General features: G+C 41.6%; 1 protein-coding gene across 4 annotated transcripts in view; it reads right to left on the bottom strand.

The window, feature by feature from the left end:
* gli3 (GLI family zinc finger 3) overlaps positions 1 to 19,025 on the bottom strand; it is a 123,050-nt gene that overhangs the window by 57,962 nt on the left and 46,063 nt on the right. For 3 of the 4 annotated variants that reach the window (XM_032550729.1, XM_032550732.1, XM_032550730.1), the window contains exon 3: positions 16,661 to 16,906. In XM_032550729.1, coding sequence (XP_032406620.1) covers positions 16,661 to 16,906 — 246 coding nt within the window. The remainder of the gene's footprint in view (positions 1 to 16,660; positions 16,907 to 19,025) is intronic. The other variant, XM_032550731.1, reaches the window with a different exon arrangement.

Genomic DNA, 19,025 nt, shown 5'->3' with positions numbered 1-19,025 from the left:
GCGCTCCCAGTTAGAGATAAGTGCTACAATCCGACTCCATGCGGCTCTGGGAAGTATCTGACCACTCCAACTCTGCTTGTTTGATGGTTTTCTCCCGATGATGTTTTTCTGGCTCAGCTCACGTTGGCTGATTTCAGAGCTGCTGCTGCTGCTGCTGCTTCTAAGGGAGGGAGGGATGAGGGGAAGCTGGGATGAGCTCGTAGTAGACGAGGGCAGAATCTGATCTGTTTACTCGCCGCAGCTCCACTCGTGGGCTTTTTCGGCCCTTTTGGCTGTCAGATTCGGAAATAAAGCTTTCAGGTTTTACACCGCGTGTTGCGCGCATCAGCTCAGTGCTGGTAAAAAATTCATGCTCTCTAATCTAGCTCCTCCCCTGCCCACATAGCAGGAACTTTGTACTAACCTCTGTCATCCTGGCCGATCGGATGGGGGGGAGGATGACTGCAGAGATTACAAACTGTGAAATAATTTCAAAGACTCCACCTATTTGCTTCTTTGCAACACATGCTTTCATTCCCACATCCAGCACTCCTCATTGAATTACCCAGACCTCTTTTGTTTATGTCTCAGGAGGCACTCACTCAGCACAGCCCACTGCATAGACCGGACCCTTTTTCTCTCTCCTTCATCACTCCTTCCCTCCCTCGCTGCCGCACGACGAAACCATTCCACTGAGGTTTATTTAAATCGTCTCGCAAGTTTACTTTACCATAGCCCTGTCTAAATACAGCCTGCCACCTCTTTTACACCAGCGCAGCTCTCCATTAGCAAGGCAAACATGCTCATGTCACTGGAGGGGGGAATGTATACAGTCACAGAGAACAGAGAGCGAAGGAGAAGCGGGGGAGAGCCTCCATCCTGCAATCCATCTCCACTGTTTCCTGTTGGGACTCCTTACTGTTTACTCCAGGACTAAATTGCCCCTGCTCTTCTGGATATTCAAGGGGTATTCTGGCCCTCTGATACAAAATACAGCTGGAAGGCAAGGAGGAAGCCCAAAATGAAATGCACATCTGAGGTTTAGCTTCCCTCCTGCAGCCACACACCACAGCAGCTGAAGCATTCCTTAAGACGAAAGTAACTGTGTTGTTGTTTTTTTTTGTCCTGGAAGAAAATGTGATAAATCGCCAATATCACGCAGTACCTTATAAAAATATTCATACCAGATGAACTTTTTATGGCATTACATTTGAATTTTGAAAGTCTGACACAAAGCGGTGCATAACTGTTAAATGGATAGAAAATCAATTTAACAATTTTTAAGTCTAGCCATTCTAATCCACAAATTAATTTAGCTCTGACCTTTGACTATGCCATTCTAACCAACCTATGTGTATGCTTTCTCCTTCCTTTAAAGCTCTCGTCTGTTGGCTTCTGGTGTTTCTGAGAAGTTCATCTCAGCTTCAGGTTCAAGTCTTTTACTCCATCTATCTTTTTTTTATTTAAAGCATCCTCACAGAATGATTCCACCATCATCTTGTTTTACTATAGCTATGGTTTTAAAAAAAACTTTAAATAACTTTCCTTCTAGTTATCAAGCTACTTTGATGGCGTATTAATGTTTTGTCTTTTATGATGGTTACATTTTTGATGTATTTCTCATTTTTAGTATTATTTTTAAAACTTGCCTCTCATTTCAGAAAAACAGAGTTGTAAAAAAGCTTACAAATGTATTCAGATTTTTAAATCACACTTAAATGTTTTATATTTTCAAGAAAATGTTAGTATTTGACAAAGATAACCTAAATAAATGGGGAAAAAGCTGTTTTCGAATGATGATTTTGTTTATTGCAGTGAAAGTAATCTATGCCAAAAGAGAAAGTAATCCTCCAATTTTTGTTAAATTGATTTATTATTCATCATAAACAAAACTGATATTTTTGGTTGCAGTCAGACCAGTAGAACTGAGAAATCAGCTAAACAGAACCAGTCTGTCAAGATGAAGTATGCTAAAGATTTCAGACTTATAAATGTGTATCTATCAGTATAAAAATTGTTACAAAGCAATTTTCTAAGGCTTTTGGACTCCAAAAAACCGGAATGAGAGTCATTATCACCAAGAAGGATAGTATGGAATAGTGGTGGACCTCATCAGGAGCGCACTGACTACAAAAACCACGAGAGCGCATCGATGACTCATTCAGGAAGTAACAAAACCAAGAACATCTAAAGCACAGAATGTTTCCCTGCCATAGTTAGGATCAGTGTTCATGATTCATCAATAAGAAACAGACACAGAGCAGAAAGGTCATCAGTTGGAGAGCTGCAAGGTGAAATTCACTGATGACCAAAAAGAACAAAAAGTCCCGTTTCAAATTTGACAAAGAAAAAAAAACATTTATATGCTCCTCAAGACTTTTGGGAAAACATTCTGTGGTACCTTTCGGAAGGTGTGTATCATGTTGCATCTGGTGTAAAACCACCATTTCCCAAAGAACATTACATGACTGACATTCAAACATGGTGGAGGCAGAGCAAAAATAAATAAGCAAATAAATAAAGACTTTTGAATTGGACTAATCAAAGTCTGTCATAAGTTGGAATAATGTGAAGCTAAATTATATTCATTCTTAATTTTTTCCTCTGAGTAAAGCTGTATTTTGTACTTGTACATATAGATAGATAGATATCTATGTACATATATATGTAGCTACAGACATATGTAAATAGATATAGATATAGATATATGCATATTCTAATATGTGACTGGTATTTTTCGAACCAACAGGAAACTAGAGTTTAAAAAAACACTCAATTTCCTCATTCATCAATCAGCCTTTCTCCACTCTTCCTAATTATTTTTAATTACTTTGGCTTAACTTTTTAGAATGGCACCAATTCTTTTTTTCTCAGTCTTTTACAGGAAGGGATGGAAGTTATTAAGATATGATAATAAATGGGTCTTAATGAAAGGGCAATTAGAAGCAAACTTTGACCAGACTCATTAATTCTAATTCAACACAAGCTCACCACGCTCAGGACCAAAAGCCAGCTTCTCCTTCATTAAAGAGAGGATGGTAATTGCCTTGTCCTTTATTGGACACTTGATTCATTTCAAAAGGAGGTTTAAGAATAAAGCCGAAAGCACATTATTTCCAATATCCTCATTGGTTAATCTCCACTCATAATAGCAGTGTTTCCTACAAAGGATACTCTCTGCACTTTGGGATGTATGTGATGTGATACTCGTGGTAAATTTCTGTCAGTTTCGATTCTTATTTGGGTTTTGGTACTAAAAGCAATTTCTCTTCTTTTTTTCTTTGTTGTCAACTCAGCACTGGGAGATTATTGTCTCAACGGGTAAACCTGGACTCGCTCTTTCTTCTGGTAAAAGGTTCAGTGACTCTGCTCTAACAGGGTGTCACCCGCAGCCGAGGATGAAACTCTCCTCCATAAACAGAGCACTTCTCATCGACGCTCCGCTGCGAGAGCACAAAGAGCCGGTGACAGATTGTCATAAGCGACTAAGGCGGAGTGAGAAAAAAGGGCTGCCGCGGCCTGCTCCAGAGGTTTGTGAATTACTAATGTGGAACATATGAAGCCTGCGCCGGAGCTGTGACTGCCAGATTTCATTATGCCACCTCTCTTTACCGCTCGTGATCTCATGGCTCCGGCATGCTCGTCTGCAGCGAAGGCCCACGCTTCACGCTGCAACTTTGCAACAGTTTGCACAAAGTGTAAATGATTCCCGAGACTGTCTTTGTGCAAGTTTTAAGGCGTATAAATGTGCAGCTCTTGTTGCTCCTTATTGGAAGTGAAAGCAAGCAGGAGTTTATGACTTCGCCCTGCAAAAGAGGAGGGACTTGTTCCTGGCTCCTGCTGCAAAAGATGTTCCCATGAGGCAGATAAATCAGAGGCTCCCCTGTATATTTTTTCTTTCTAAACTTTGGATTGAGTAGATGAATGTTGTCATTATTATAAAGCAAAATTTAAAGAAACATGTGTCAGGTAGTATTAGTCATGCTTGGCATCTAAAAGCAGAAATAGCTGATATGTCTGATACATAAAATGTTTACAACAGTATAATTTTTTATTTGTTTTTTATAGATATTTCTGCAATGCAAAACATGGAGAGAGAAAACCTTACATAACTTTAGGATTCCAAAAACTGCAATAACTTCCCCCCAAAAAATGGATCATGGTTTTATTTTCATTAATTAGCTAGTTGTAAGAAGATAATGTGCTGTTTAGGGATGAGAATTTGTTTTAATACAAAGTATATAATTTTATACCTTCTCTTCAAGCTTTGTTTTCATATTCCAAACAAACAACAATACCACAAGGTGGCAGTAATGGACCAAGTTGTTTTCCAAGCACCATAGTCTCCTAGTGTCCGGTATTGTCATTCTACTTTTATTTAGAAAGAAGCAAAAGATTGAAAATTAAAACGTCCAATGAGATGAAAAATGGCTGAGGTCACATTTGCTACCAAAGTTAGCCAAATCACACATGCGGTAATGCAGCTTATTTTTTTTATCTGAGGGCATAGAACTTGTGGTAAGAAGACTCACTCCAAGTGTTTAATCTAATCAAATTGAAATACATTTTTTTAAATAAAAACAGAAAAAAGACAAGCTACTCGAAGCTACTTCTAACATTATAATTCCTTAGAAAAACAGCTTTGTATTGACTCTGAATCTATTTTAGTAACTTTAATGAGCACTAATGTGCAAAAGCAGGCATGAATCCTTTTCAATATTTTCTACGTACATTTACTATTTGTGTATATGTACATGCAGGGGGTGTCAGTATAGACGAAATATTCCGATCATGATGGACTAATTATCAAGATTAACATAAGATTTTTGGTTGAATTTTCCATCTACAGTCACTAGGTGGCAGCAGAGAGGTACACTTCGCACTCAAGCCTAAAAAGACACAACGGAACAACTTCAGTTCCAGGTGCGGATCAATTCAACCTTTCGCCAGTTTGTTCTTTGGCAGTTTTTGTTTTTAAATGTCCAATGTTTATGGGAACAAAATGGACCCAGCTGTCTTGGGACATGCACCACCTTGGGGACGTTTTGTACCTGCTTTGTTCAAACAACTTGAACTTCCACCAAATGTTGACATATTAGGGATTCTAATTTGATCTGAAAAAAAATTTGGGGTCTTGGAATGAAAATATTAAAAACATATTGCTTGCAAAAAAGACTTTCCACAAAATCTGGGACAATCAGAGAGATTTTTTTTAGAGGTTTTGTCAGCTCTAGTGGCCTTTTTCAAGCAGTTGTCAGACAGAAAAGTGGGTTCTGAGTAAGGGGAAAAGCATGCAGCAAAAGTCATTGGGCCAGGACTTGAACCTGTGAAGGCCGTATCAAGGACTAAGGCTTCCATACATGGGTCACGCTTTGCCCCCACAGGGATTTTTGTTGTGTACATACAGTATGTCATATTTGCTGGCGATAATGCCTGTATGCATCATGTATGCATGCCTAAACTACAAAACAACAGCAGTTTTTGATTTCACTTTCCTTCAAGAGAGTGGCTCTGGGCCTCTGATCACTCGGATGCTGAAAAAGGATGGAAACTCCCAGAAGACCATCAGGAGAAGCAGTTTGGAAGCTGCCTCTCTTGTGACGCCAAATTCCCCCTCTCTGATCAATCCCCTCTCACCCCGCCTCTCGCCATGTTTGTTTACACTGAGACCTCAAGCTGTTTGGACATGTAAATAACACTTTAAGAGACTGTTTCGCTAAGCTCAATGGGAGTTGCTGTTGACTTTTGGAGCGCTTTGCCTAATTACAGGTCCCAGATTGTTTCAGGTCTAATGGCCTAATTACCGCTGTATAAATTAGCCTAATGCTCATGCTGTGCAGAGATTTCTCGGCTTGCATTGCAAAGCGGGGGCACTGCAATACAGATAAGAACAAGCTTTTATTCAGCAAAAATGCTATACGGAGCAGGAAAGAAAAGTAGCAGAGAGGTTAAGCAACAGAGGAGTGCTGAGCGTCGGCTTGCCAATCTGTCTGCCATTCATCATATGCACCAGGCTGGCAGATCAAACTCTGCCCTTCCTCTATAAATCAATAGTTCTTTCCTTTTTCCGCTCTGCTCTTCTACCCTTTTGCCTTCTGAGTCTCTTTCTCTCTTCGTCAGTGGCTCTCACACCCCTAAGCACAAACAGCCTCTGTCGGTGAAAGTAATTAACATGGTGCAACAGAGAAGAGAAAATGAGCAGTAAAAAGAGAAACGATAACAGGCGGCTTTCTGTTCAAGTATACATTCCAAAGCTTCTCGCTGTCACAAGCAATTTGTCTGTCTAGACCTAATAAGGCGGCCGATGCCCAAACTTTCTGCTCACGGTTCTACAAGTTGACGCATATTTCTGCTCTTGAACTTGTTGCTCAGTCAGTTTTGAATATTTAACTATTTCCCGCAACAAGAATGTTGATTTAAACCAAATCCTAAAGGTTTTGAAGAAGAGAATCACCAATAATTTATGTTCATGCCAGCAGGACTTTCTGTATTCCCGGGCATTCCAGCATCTGCAAGACATTTACTATCTAGTCCATCTCAACAAATTGCACACTAGCACAAGTTTTTCTTGACAGAACGCGGCTCTTTCAGGGGGCCCCCAGCACGATTCAACTATTTTTTTCTTAATCTCTCTCTCTCTCTCCCACTGGTTCCCATATGGATCCGTGAGTGAAGGGAATTTAAGAGGGGCCTCTGTCTAGCTACAATCTATCTCCTGCATTTGCAGAATTTGCCCCAGATTGGGATAAGCTGGGGAGCAGAACAAAGAGCTGTGCACCTTCGCCGCCCCATCACGCTCCCACCCAGCTGGGGGAACAGACACAGCAGTTTAGTAGCTGAAACATTTCACTACACCGCTATCCACGTCCCAACTTTATCTTTTACATCTGTCTATCTCCCTTTCTCCAAACTATAATAACTCTGAGGCAGAGAGGGAGTTGATTTAAACCTCAGATCGACTCAGGAGGACTGCAGTACATGCTTTTTCCTTCCACTACTACTCTGTTCTTTCTAGTAAAAAAACACCACCTACTTCAGGGATTTGATTTTTTAGGAAATCTGAATTTAAAAGCTGGGGTCACAGGTAAAAGTCTGCAGATATTTTTTTACCACTGAAAACATCAAGATTAAGCAACTATGTAATAAATCCTCCAGATTAAGTGCCTGCAACCTGCAGGTCCAGATCCACATTTGGCTCTTTTGACCCTCCAAAGTGGCCCTTTTAGAAAAAATGTATATATACCTGAGCAATGCTTTAAATAGAAAAGTAATTAAACAACTAACTTTAGCAATATTTGCATAGAAATTTCACATCAGAGCAACATCAATGCTACAAGAAATCCAGCAACTCACTACTAGCTCCAGTGGAATAGAAAGCCTGATTAAATTACCAGCTTGTTATAATTGTGAAGGTGTAAATATTTTGTGCAATATGTATTTGAAAATGTAAACTATTTTAAGCAGGTGTTTATATTTTTGCTTACACCTATGTATTCAATCAAAAAAATAGATTAATTAAATGTTACACATGACATTGTTAAAAGTGTAAAAATGTAATTCCAAATTACATTGAAATTATATAATATTGGTGTACATACTGCACATACTAGAGTTTTGCTCTGAGTTTTTGTACAGTGAGAACCTCTTACTGGCCCAGTCCAACCTACTTATGACTTGAATTTGGATAAACTTGTATAATCCAAATATTTTCCTTTTGCCCTCAGAGTCTACTCCCATGTTCTCTACCCCCTTTCAAGCATTACACAGAGTCTGCAATGGTCTCAAGGGGTACATGGCCATTATTTTAGCTAACAAAGGAAAGTGTGTGTCACAGAGTAAAGACCGGTGTCACAGCAGCAGGCAGACAAATGGCTTCTAGGCTCTGCAGGGCTAGATATGGTTTGACGCCCTTTGAACCAATTAGATCGTATAAATACCACAACATCTGGAACTCTCTGATTCTCCTTCTATTCCCCTCTCAGTGGTGCTTCTATTCATGTCACCTTACCCTCTCTTTCACCCTGTTTCTAACTCTACTTCTTCTAGCTAATCCAGCCTCTCAATATTCGAGGCACATCCTCCTGATCTCTCCTCTTTCCCTCCTCACGGCATCCAAAAACAAGGACAAAGTTGTAATCCATTTACTGCACTCTTGTCAGTTTCCACCCAAATAATCCGAAAAGACGTATGACTGGGCCCTAGATACTGTCAGGGGACAGAAAGGCAAGAAGAGGCAGAATGCACTAGAGGGTAAGAACGAGAAGGAGCCATTGAAGAAGAGGAAGGAGCAAAGAGAGCTTGAGTATAAGCAGGAGGAACTTGTGTCCCAGGGATTTGAGTTTTGGTCACGCAGGTGGTACCCAGGGGCCTTTCTCTGACTCGAGCAGAGAGACAACCTTAAAGAGGATTAACCCTTCCGGGGGGCTTTAATGAGACCTGAAAGTGCTGGGCACCAGAGAGCCAGGGCCGACTGAGGTTCGCTGGCCTCGCATCCCAGCGGTTGGGGCGCTCGTGCAGCCCCCGTGGCCTGCAGCTGCCCACTCGCAGTGAGCTACATCAAAGCGCCCGTCTGGGAAACGGGAAGGTGGAAAGGCAACGTGTTGGAGCGGGAGAGGCAGGAGGAGGGATGGAGGAATCCCTTATCTCCTCCTGAGAGGATGCTGCTCTGTGGTGCAAGATTGTCTGGAGCTGCCACCTGTCCCAGGCATCTTTGAAGGCAACACTAAAGCCTGTGATGGGCCTGACCTCCTTGAGCTCCCATTCTTTTATGTCTCTCTTCATTTTCTGCCTTGTTACACCCCCTCCCTGCTCTTTCCTTTCATTCTCTCACCGACTCTTCTTCTTTCCCCTCCAACTCAGCCATTTGCCTTTTCTCCAGTGATTTCTTACATTTCACCAGCCTGGTAGAAACATTTTAATTACACTGCGCTCATCAGCCTCCTCTCCATGTTGAACAATAAGCACTTGTGGCCCTCCAGAGACAAGAGCCAGATACGGGTTGTTGGCTGTAGGAATAAGGGTCCTTATCTTCACCGCAGTAAGAGAGAAATGAATACAGAAAAGGATGAGATTTGAATAGAAGAGAAACAAACATGTTTATTCTCCCCCATCTCAGAGGTGATTATCCTGCTGGAGACTGGAAGGTAAACTTAAGGAAGAGCTGGGTATTTTAGAGAAGCCCCCTTCAGCGTTTGGCGTTGTTGTTTTTTGTTGCCAATTGCAGCTCATTTTCTCTTTGGAATGACAAGACAAATCTTCATTTTAAGTCTTTTTGTTCTTACTTGCCTCTGCAAGTTGACTGATTAACCAGCCACACACAAAAGCAGTTCAATATACCAACAGTCGTTGCGGCGATCCAAGGAAATGCGGACCATTCCTTCGGAGCGTCTTTGGCTCTCGCCTTAATTCTTTTTTAGCCTCTTCACATTTAATCTTGTCATTGTCGATGAGGGCCGCCATTACTCCAAGATATTAAGTTCACACTTATGAGCCTTGTGGCAAGAGCACCACATGACCTTAAGACAGTATGAGAGTGCATTCCCGGAGCACTTCATACTCTGCTTAACCCTCTTAAATCATCACGCACTACAAAGGGGCCGAAAGCATGTGAGAATATTGCCTATCTTACAGCATGAGATGGCTCTAATAAGCTATATAAAAGGGGATCATCTGATTATCCCTGGTGCACTGGACCAAGGGGCCAGAGCAGAGCGTGGGCCTATGTTGTTCTTTCTTGATGAAAGGAGGTGGATGGAAGGGATCCCTCTCCATCGCCTGCAGTCTGCCTCAGGCTTCTCTGTGCCTGCGCACCACTGGGGGACTACACCGAGCCACCGCGCTCAAAAAGCCAATATTGAAACAATCACAAAGACAAACACTTACCCTTGAAACAGGCACGTGTCCTCTCACCCCAGGCTTTCCTCCCTATTCCCCCAGTCCTTTAGGGAAGGGAGGGTGTTTGAACCTGCTTCCGAGCCAGTTGTCACATTTAAACTGACAAGAGACTGGAAAGTTTGTTCTTTGAGTTCAAATAAATTATCAAGAGACAAAAGAATCTTTTTCTTGTTCTTTGCATGTATACACACATTGTTGCTTTGAAATTTTACAGTCTTCTTACCTGAAATTTGCAACCCTTTGTCACATTACAGCAGAAAGGATTTTATGTGATAGACCAATGCAAATTAGTTCAAACTTGTGAAATAGAAGTTTGGCTCCTAAAATTCTACACAAGAACATGAAGAGTGACATTCTTGTACAAAAACAAAAATATGGGTGTGTGTATTTGACTAAGGGAGTTAGAAAACCACCCAATCCCAAGTTTGGACCAACTTCCCTGATTCTCATGAAGAAAAGCATCCCCACAACATAACGCTGCCACATTAAAAGACAAATCACATAAAATCCCATTGATGATTGTAGTTCAAAAGTGGCATTGTTAAAATTGCAAAAGACCAATCTGAAAATTGGCCTTTTGCATCCAATTTGAAATGAGAGAACTGCGAGGTCTGGACTTATTGTGAAGTGGATCGCATTGACTTTGTGACAGTTTATACATATGAAAAAGTTTGGGCACCCCTATTAATCTTAATTATTTTTATTTCTAAATATTTGGGTGTTTGCAACATCTATTTCAGTTTGATATATCTAATAACTGATGGACACGGTAATATTTCAGTATTGAATTGAGGTTTATCGTACTAACAGAAAATGTGCAATATGCATCAAAACGAAATTTGACAGGTGCAAAAATTTGGGTACCCTTATCATTTTATTGATTTGAATACTCCTAACTACTTTTCACTGACTTACTGAAACACAAAATTGGTTTGGTAACCTCATTAAGCCTTGAGCTTCATAGACAAGTGGATCCAATCATGAGAAAATGTACTTAAGGTGGACAGTTGCAAGTTGTTCCCCTATTTGAATCTCCTCTGAAGAGTGGCATCATGGGCACCTCAAAACAACTCTCAAATTATCTGAAAACAAAGATTGTTCAACATAGTTGTTTAGGGGAAGGATACAAAAAGTTATCTCAGAGATTTAAACTGTCAGTTTTCACTGTGAGGAACATAGTAAAGAAATGGAAGACCACAGGGACAGTTCTTGTTAAGCCCAGAAGTGGCAGGCCAAGACAAATATCAGAGGCAGAGAAGAAGAATAGTGAGAACAGTCAAGGACAACCCACAGACCACCTCCAAAGACCTGCAGCATCATCTTGCTGCAGATGGTGTCACTGTGCATCGTTTAACAATTCAGCGCACTTTGCATAAGGAGAAGCTGTATGGGAGAGTGATGCGACAGAAGCCTTTTCTGCAAGCCGATTGAGGTATGCAAAAGCATATTTGGACAAGCCAGCTTCATTTTGGAATAAGGTCCTGTGGCCTGATGAAACAAAGATTGAGTTGTTTGGTCATAAAAAAAAAGGCGTTATGCATGGCAGCAAAAAAAAAAAACAGCGCTCCAAGAAAAACACTTGCTACCCACTGTAAAAATTTGGTGGAGGTGCCATCGTGCTTTGGGGCTGCGTGGCCAATGCCGGCATTGGAAATCTTGTTAAAGTTGAGGGTTGCATGGATTCCACTCAATATCAACAGATTCTTGAGAATAATGTTCAAGAATCAGCTACAAAGTTGAAGTTACGCTGGGGATGGATATTTCAGCAAGACAATGATCCAAAACACCGCTCCAAATCTACTCAGGCATTCATGCAGAGGAACAATTACAATGTTCTGGAACGGCCATCCCAGTCCACAGACCTGAATATCATTGAAAATCTGTGGGATGATTTGAAGCGGGCTGTCCATGCTCAGCAACCATCAAACTTAACTGAACTGGAATTGTTTTACAAAGAGGAATGTTCAAAAATACCTTCAACCAGAATCCAGGAACTCATTAAAAGCTACAGGAAGCAACTAGCGACTGTTATTTTTGCAAAAGGAGGATCTACTAAATATTAATGCCACTTTTCTGTTGAGGTGCCCATATTTTTGCACCTGTCAAATTTTGTGTTAATGCGTACTGCACATTTTCTTTCAGTCCAATAAACCTCATTTCAATACTGAAATATTACTGTGTCCATAAGTTATCGGTTGTATCAAACTGAAATAGCTATTGCAAACATCCAAATATTTAGAGATAAAAATAATTAAGATTAATAGGGGTGCCCAAACTTTTTCATATGACTACACACTTCCGTGGTCAGCCGCATTTTGATATTGAGTCTGGCAGAATGAAGAGCTAAATCGACCTGAGATAACTGATAAACAGCAGTTTAGTGTTCAACTAAAAAAAAAAACACCTACATTGATCGCACACGTGACCTGTACAATCCATGCAACAACCACCTTCTGCTGAACTCTTAAGAGCACAGTTGCTGTGATACATGTGAAGATTTCTTTGGGCAAAATATTCTTACTTTCACTGACTCTAGCTTAGCTCAGTGGGTTTCTGGGATCAGTCAAGGACGGCAAGGCTTTGGTATGGGGGATTAAGGCCCTGGCAGCAAGATATGAGCTAGATCTATTAAGGAGCTAATTTGTGCTGATAGGCAGGCGGCCATCACAGCTTGAACAAACTTAAAGTACCCATTCTAGCCCTATCAATGACCTACTGTGTCAGTGATATGGTAAAACCCCAAAACTGACATATCTTCAGTTCTGTAAGTACTTTCTTTTTACTTTTATCTAACTCCCCTCCTTTCATTTAAAAGTCTCTGGGGTTTCAGTGCAGCAGCAACAACATTCAAGTCATGCTAGGCTTGGCAAATATGGAAAAAGGAGGAAAGACTTTAAAGACGAAGATCTCCTCGGAGGAAGAAGAGATGCTTCGCCAGCAAATGGGCTCTCTGTCGCTAAACGACCACTGGCCGGCTAATCGGGGCACAATGTAAACAGATGTCAGCACTGTGCATTGCATTCACAAATGCTTCCCAACAATTAAGATTTTAAGAAAGACTTTTTTCTCATTAATCCTAATCTCAATCCTTTTCTCCTTATCCCACAGCAAAGCTGTATGTATTAGCGTTGTGGTAAGAAGGATAGGGACTCTTATCCAGTGTTTGCCCAAGAAAAGCAGCTAAGACTTAGGCATCACCACGATTAGCTATTGCTAACAATAGAAGTAATGTTTCCTTGGTGCCTCCTCTTCTGCTCTGAAGTGGGTGTAAAAAACCAGAGTAAACACAGTCTTAGGCCGAGGACATAAGAGGAAAAGGAGAATGCAAGTCTGGGTGAATAGCAGAGATTTCCCCCCGAGGATAAACCCCTCTCCTTTTGCGCTCTTCTCGTTTCTCAACTCCCACACCTCCCAGAGCTTCACCGCCACGTTAACGACCCAGCGGCCAGGTGTGGCAGGGTTGCAGGTGCCATCGCATTTAGCCACATTAAGCACTGACACACAGCAGCGCTAAGAGTAATCGGATTTACCTGGATGTCTGCTGCATGGCGTGTCGCTCCCTGCAAGCGCAGCACAAAGGCTTACCGCCCCCTCTCCATCACACATGGGCAGCGCACACACCTGGGATGAATTTAGCAGTCGACAAAGCCCTCATAGTATGAGTTGTCTGTGCGTGCACAAACCCAGCGGATTTTTACAACTCGTGGTGCAGGAGTGGCGACAGATGCTGCAGGTCTGTGGTTCAAAGTACATGAATGAGGTGAGGAAGGGGCTGGGGGATTGCAAAGGTTTAAGGGGAGCCCTTTCCTTCTGCTGACCCTAAATATGGCGAAACCCCTGGAGTCCAGGATGTGGTACTGGGTTCAATCAGACAGAATGGGACCGCCTTGGGATATCCACTCATGTCCTCAACACCTGAGGCCAGAAGGAGGTGTTTTACGCAGCAATGCTCTCATCTCAGATCATAAGTCTTCCTTAGCACAGGAGACATCATAGGAGCATCAATGAAAAACACCAGAAGCCATTCAGACTTTGTGGTTTTAAAGGTGAAATGCAGATATTTTCTATTCTCAATGGTGTTATTTTTAATTGCAACACATTGCTTAATGGGATTATTTGCAATTTTGACTTCAAGACAGGAAATGTATTATTCAGTTTTTACTGTTTCTGAAAGCACTTTAAGGAGTACAGAGTGCTGATCTCGAGCCACACTGAATCCTTTTTAAAGTCTAGAGAAAACTCTGGGTGGATCATTTTTATATAGTTTCATGTACTTTTCTGAACTAGCTTTAGAGTAGGGTTTGTAAACAAACCAAAATATCCTGGGATGGGAGGGTGGGATACGCTTCACTACAAAAAACTTTGTTTCAGTGTTTATTCTACTAGGTGTTCCATACTTACATAACGCCAGATGACAAACTTCAAAATTTATTTGCTTCTTTTGTTTGAATGGATTCATTTATTAAAAAAGAAAAAACATTTGATTGTGTGATTGATTGCCATTATTATAAATATTCTTCCTAGAATTGTTGATTTAATCTGAAATTAGTGCTACTCTTTATTTTTCTTTCCTATGAAAAGTACTACTTCTCTAGAGAGCCATTTTTCCGGAGAAAGATAGTGATGAAGTCTTTGCATCCGTGTGTGCACAATTGTTATTTTTACCCAAAGAAGGTACTCCATACTCAGTGATTCTCCTGCAAACTCTTTTATTTTCTCTTTTTTATATATTCTTCAGCAATAGAAAGTGTTTCCCCTTCACTGGAAGGAGCCAATGAAGGAGAAGGTGAAAAGTCAAAGGAGAAGGTCACATTAACTCTGTTTCCCCAATTACTCTTTGTTTTTACCCATAAAAAGTACTCCTCGTTCAGGGATTCTGTGTCTTCTCAATACTCAGGCAGTTGTTGTAATGGCCATTCTTACTAAGCCTGCTTCTGTTAGAGGGATTGCTTCCTCTCCACTAAGCTTATGCTTACTTCAGGATGAGGGATTGCTGCTTAGTCAGTGACTGTGCAATCAACTGGGCTTCCTTAGGTAGATAATTGTTCTACCAATAAACTGTCAACTCAAAAGCACATTGGAACCTTAGGTATTTAGATCTGAATCTCAGTATTTACCTAGACTGCACTGAAATTTAATGAGTTGATTTGAACTCATTAACTAGTTATGAATTTGACCCATTTCTCTTGTAAAGAGACTTGAGATGACATTTGTTGTCACCTTTTGCTTAAAAATACATTGAACTGAGCTGAATTAGTCTAAAACCAGAACTTAAAATATGTTAAATGAGCCTAAGATAAGGCTCGGACATCAAAAACTGCACTCGACCTGCAGTTTCCACGTTTCCATGGTAGCTACATGACGTGTGGTAAACCACTTGAAGAGCGTACATGACTTGAATCAAGATGAAACTGGAAATTGAGGTAGCTCAAAACAATCAAATAATTTAAAGAAAAGTGGACATGAGGGAAAGTGAGAAGATTTTAGTATTTAACTGGACGAATATGATAAAAAACCTCACATTTTGGCTATAGAAGAAGAATATGTGCAGAACACCAAAAGCTTCTTAGAATGCAACTTGATGCTCTGCCCTGCTTCGTCAAGCCCCTCACATTCAGTCACAAAGAAATTCTCTTGAAGCTTCATGGCCCCTTTGACTTTTCATGCTGCTTTTGAACTCTCCATTTCAGGCTGTGACTTTTCCGCATGACCCCGAGCCTCGGAGTGACCTCCACCCCCCCTCTTTATTCCAACCCTGCCGTCTCCCTCCCTGCGCCTGCAGCGGTCTGGAACCACCAGAGCTCCTTCACACATACCCACACACGTTCATAAAATGAGAAGTGGCAGTGTTGCTGAGTTAGGTCAGGATGTAATGTGCAGTAATGTTCTGCCCTCGAGGCTCCTGTCCAAAGCACCATCGCCTGGTTTTAAGTAACCTTTCCCTTAAAGAGGCACCTTGGTGGCTCTATTCTCAGGCACCCAACCACAAGTGAGTACAGGCTAATGAAGTGGTTAAATAAATAGAGTGCTGTTGGAGTCTGGGATTCGGTGGAGTTTTTCATTAATGTCAACACTTTAAAATTCTCCTGTCCAACTCTGTCTGACCCAATTCGAGGGCAAAATAACCAAACTTAACGAGTAATCACATCAAATCTTTGTCTTACGGCTACAACGGCTGCCAAATTAACCTCCTAATCAGACTCTTAAAACATCTATCCCCCCTGCCTTTTCTTCCAGTGTGCACACACAGCCTTGCTTTTATCTAACTACAACTGTTTACCTCACCTTTGCTTCAAATTATCTCCACCATCTCAATTGGACCAGAGCTCTCCCCTCACCTCCCTACTCCAGGGCTTCGTCTCCTTCCCTTTCTCTTACACAGCCTCTGAGAGAGTCCCAGAGAGAGAGAACGAGCCAGAGTAGGGGGGTGCTGAGGTTTGACTCGACACTGCTTTGGGGCTTTGAAGTGTGCGTTGATGAGAGAAAGTGGAGTACTGTGTTCAGACAGGCCCCTAATGAGGGAATTAAGAAGCTACGCCGGCCTGTTCCCCATACTAACTTCCCAGGCACCAAACATTGCAAGCGAGCGTGCATGTGTTCGCAAGTGTGTGTCTGTGCAAGTCTAAGAGTAGGGCTAATCTGTCAGACTTAATCAAGCGTCTAACAGTCATGCCTTTCACCTACAGTAAGGAAGCAAAGCTAGCCTCAGCATTTAGAACGCTACAAACGCGCCCTTGAGCTGTAAAGTTTCCTAAGTTCCCAACTTTTGGAAGGCCTGTGGACTTACGGTAGTGTGAGTCTAGGTAGCCGTTACGGGGGTCCATGGCAAACAGCGTGCCCCTGTATGGCAGAGCATGGTCAGACAGATGGGGCAGGGAGCTGTGCAGCTCCTTCTTGAGCAGAGACGGGCGTTCCTCTGTGGAGGTGGAGGGTTCCTCATTCACGGTTCTGTCGAGGGCGCCGGGCGTCTGGGCCTGGGAGCTAATGGCATTGCGTCTCTCACGGTGGTATGGCGTCCCCGAACTCTCATCTTCTGCCAGAATGAAGAAACACAAGGAGAAAGGGAGAAAAGGGATGTTTCAGGTAACTCTCATTATGACTGGACAGAATGGTAAGAGACAGATAATCTGAGAAAAAATCTGAGCTCATTTGCCATCTCCCAGTGCTCCCAGCGCTGCCTAGAAAATACCAATCAGAGCCAGAAGGAGGGTCTTAGCGCCATCAATTAGGATTGTGTATGTGCTGCTCAAATCCTCCCCCTTGCTCTCTGCTACACTATAGCTTCTTAAAGATAGCAAAGAATGATCAGTCTAGTTAGCAAAGCCACCGGCGATGGCGGGTAAATGGTTTTCCTGGAACACTAAGTTGCTTCTCCACCATTAGCACATTGAGCATTATGTACACTGCATTGATTGACAGCACTAAGACCTTCCACGTGGCTCTAATTGGTTATTTTTGAGATGGAGTAGTGCATGTCTTCAGACACCAATAGTAACACTAAGCAAAGGTGCAAAGCATTCTGGGTATATATATATATATGTCAAAGTTAGCCAATCAAATTTACGAGCTGCGCACACTCAAACTTTAAAATTTTACAGATGAAAAAAGAGCCTACTGAAAGGATAAAGTTGCTATTTTTAGAAGCAGACTTTAAAAGAAAAGGAAGGCATTTTAAGCTGTATGAGCATCCCCCTAACCATCAGTTCTTAACAGAATGTTTTTTGTCTAAAGAGATAAAAAAAAGAGAGACATGGGGTCTTTGTATGATCCTCAGCATGCCATGTAATCGGGATAAAGGTGAAGTTGAGCTCAGAGCCTTAACTCCCCCAAAAAGACGTGGTCTTTGACCCTCGGCATGGCCTCTGAACTGATGTGTACAAAGGTCAGCTAACCTTCTGGTATTAGCATTAGTCTTTTCTGTAGTTTGATACTTTCTCTAAAAGTGCCGTGGCATGTCTGGGACTCTTTATTATTTCGATTTAAATTAGATACATTTACAAGGAGCAGTTTTTAAAAGCAAATTAACTTTGTTAATTATCTTTTTAAGAAAGATATAAATAGTCATAGTTCAAGAATTCTCACAAGCAGTTACACTTATGAGGACTTCAAAGCAGTTGCTTCTACAACACTCCAACATTGGTGAGACTCATCTGCAAAATGGCATAAGATAAAATCCAAGAAAACAAAGCTGCTTGACACGCTCTTAGTTTGCGTTTGCAAAGCAGCCAATCCTGGAGCGTCATTTATTTTCTTTGGTACTGATTGGCTCTAGTCCAAAGAACAGACTGTTGGCATTAACGTCTACCTCAGTCCTAAGACAGTTTCCACTATTAAAAAAAAACAAAGTTAAAAAAAGACAGTTTCCACTGTGCATATTAATATATCTTAAAATAGCAGTTATAAGAGTTTTAAGAAGGGATCACAATCATCTACAGATTTCAGCTACTTGCTGTCAACTGTAATTCCCAAACATCGTAAACACCAGGGGTCCAATGTCTACAAAATATTGACAATTGATGATTTTTATGATTAGTAGATTAGTTTGTTCAAAAACAACTAACCCGCCTTAGAATTTGAAAAGCAAGTTCTGTTTCAAACTGGAAATAATTGCAAGAATTAAATAACAATAACATGAACAAGTAGTAAAACCTTTTAACTTTACGTTTTCCCCTAAGCAACATTCACTAGCTTCCAGTAAATCCCCCACATGTTCAGCCCTTGTTTTAAGTTAAAGTGAGTTCATCATTAAGGATGCTGGTCATCAATGCTCCAGCTTTCCTTTTCCAACATTAATGTCCCTCACTGAGAACCTGGCAAAATGCCCCTCCACTGGCGCCAGAGGTTCTGTAGTATTAGCAGCCTTCCCCCACAATCCGCTGCAACATAACAGCAATCCAACTGCCAATTAGAAACAGGGCAGAGGGCCAGATGAAAGAGCGCCACCTTAAGCACTGCAGAGAGTTGCCACTTCACAGGAAAAAAGAGAAGCAATCAGAAAGGACTAGAGAATGAGATTGAAAGAGGCAATGAGAGAGCAGGAGGAGCAGCTCGAGGGGTCCCGCTTTTTATTCCCCTCACTCTCCCACATCCATTACCTGCATCCGGGGCCAGCCGTGCCCTGGCGCAGCCCTGGCAGCGGATTCAAGGATTCC

The sequence above is a fragment of the Xiphophorus hellerii genome, chromosome 21, assembly GCF_003331165.1.
Source record: "Xiphophorus hellerii strain 12219 chromosome 21, Xiphophorus_hellerii-4.1, whole genome shotgun sequence".
NCBI lineage: Eukaryota > Metazoa > Chordata > Actinopteri > Cyprinodontiformes > Poeciliidae > Xiphophorus > Xiphophorus hellerii.
Note: the sequence above shows the minus strand (reverse complement) of the source record. Positions and strands in the feature narration are given on the sequence as shown.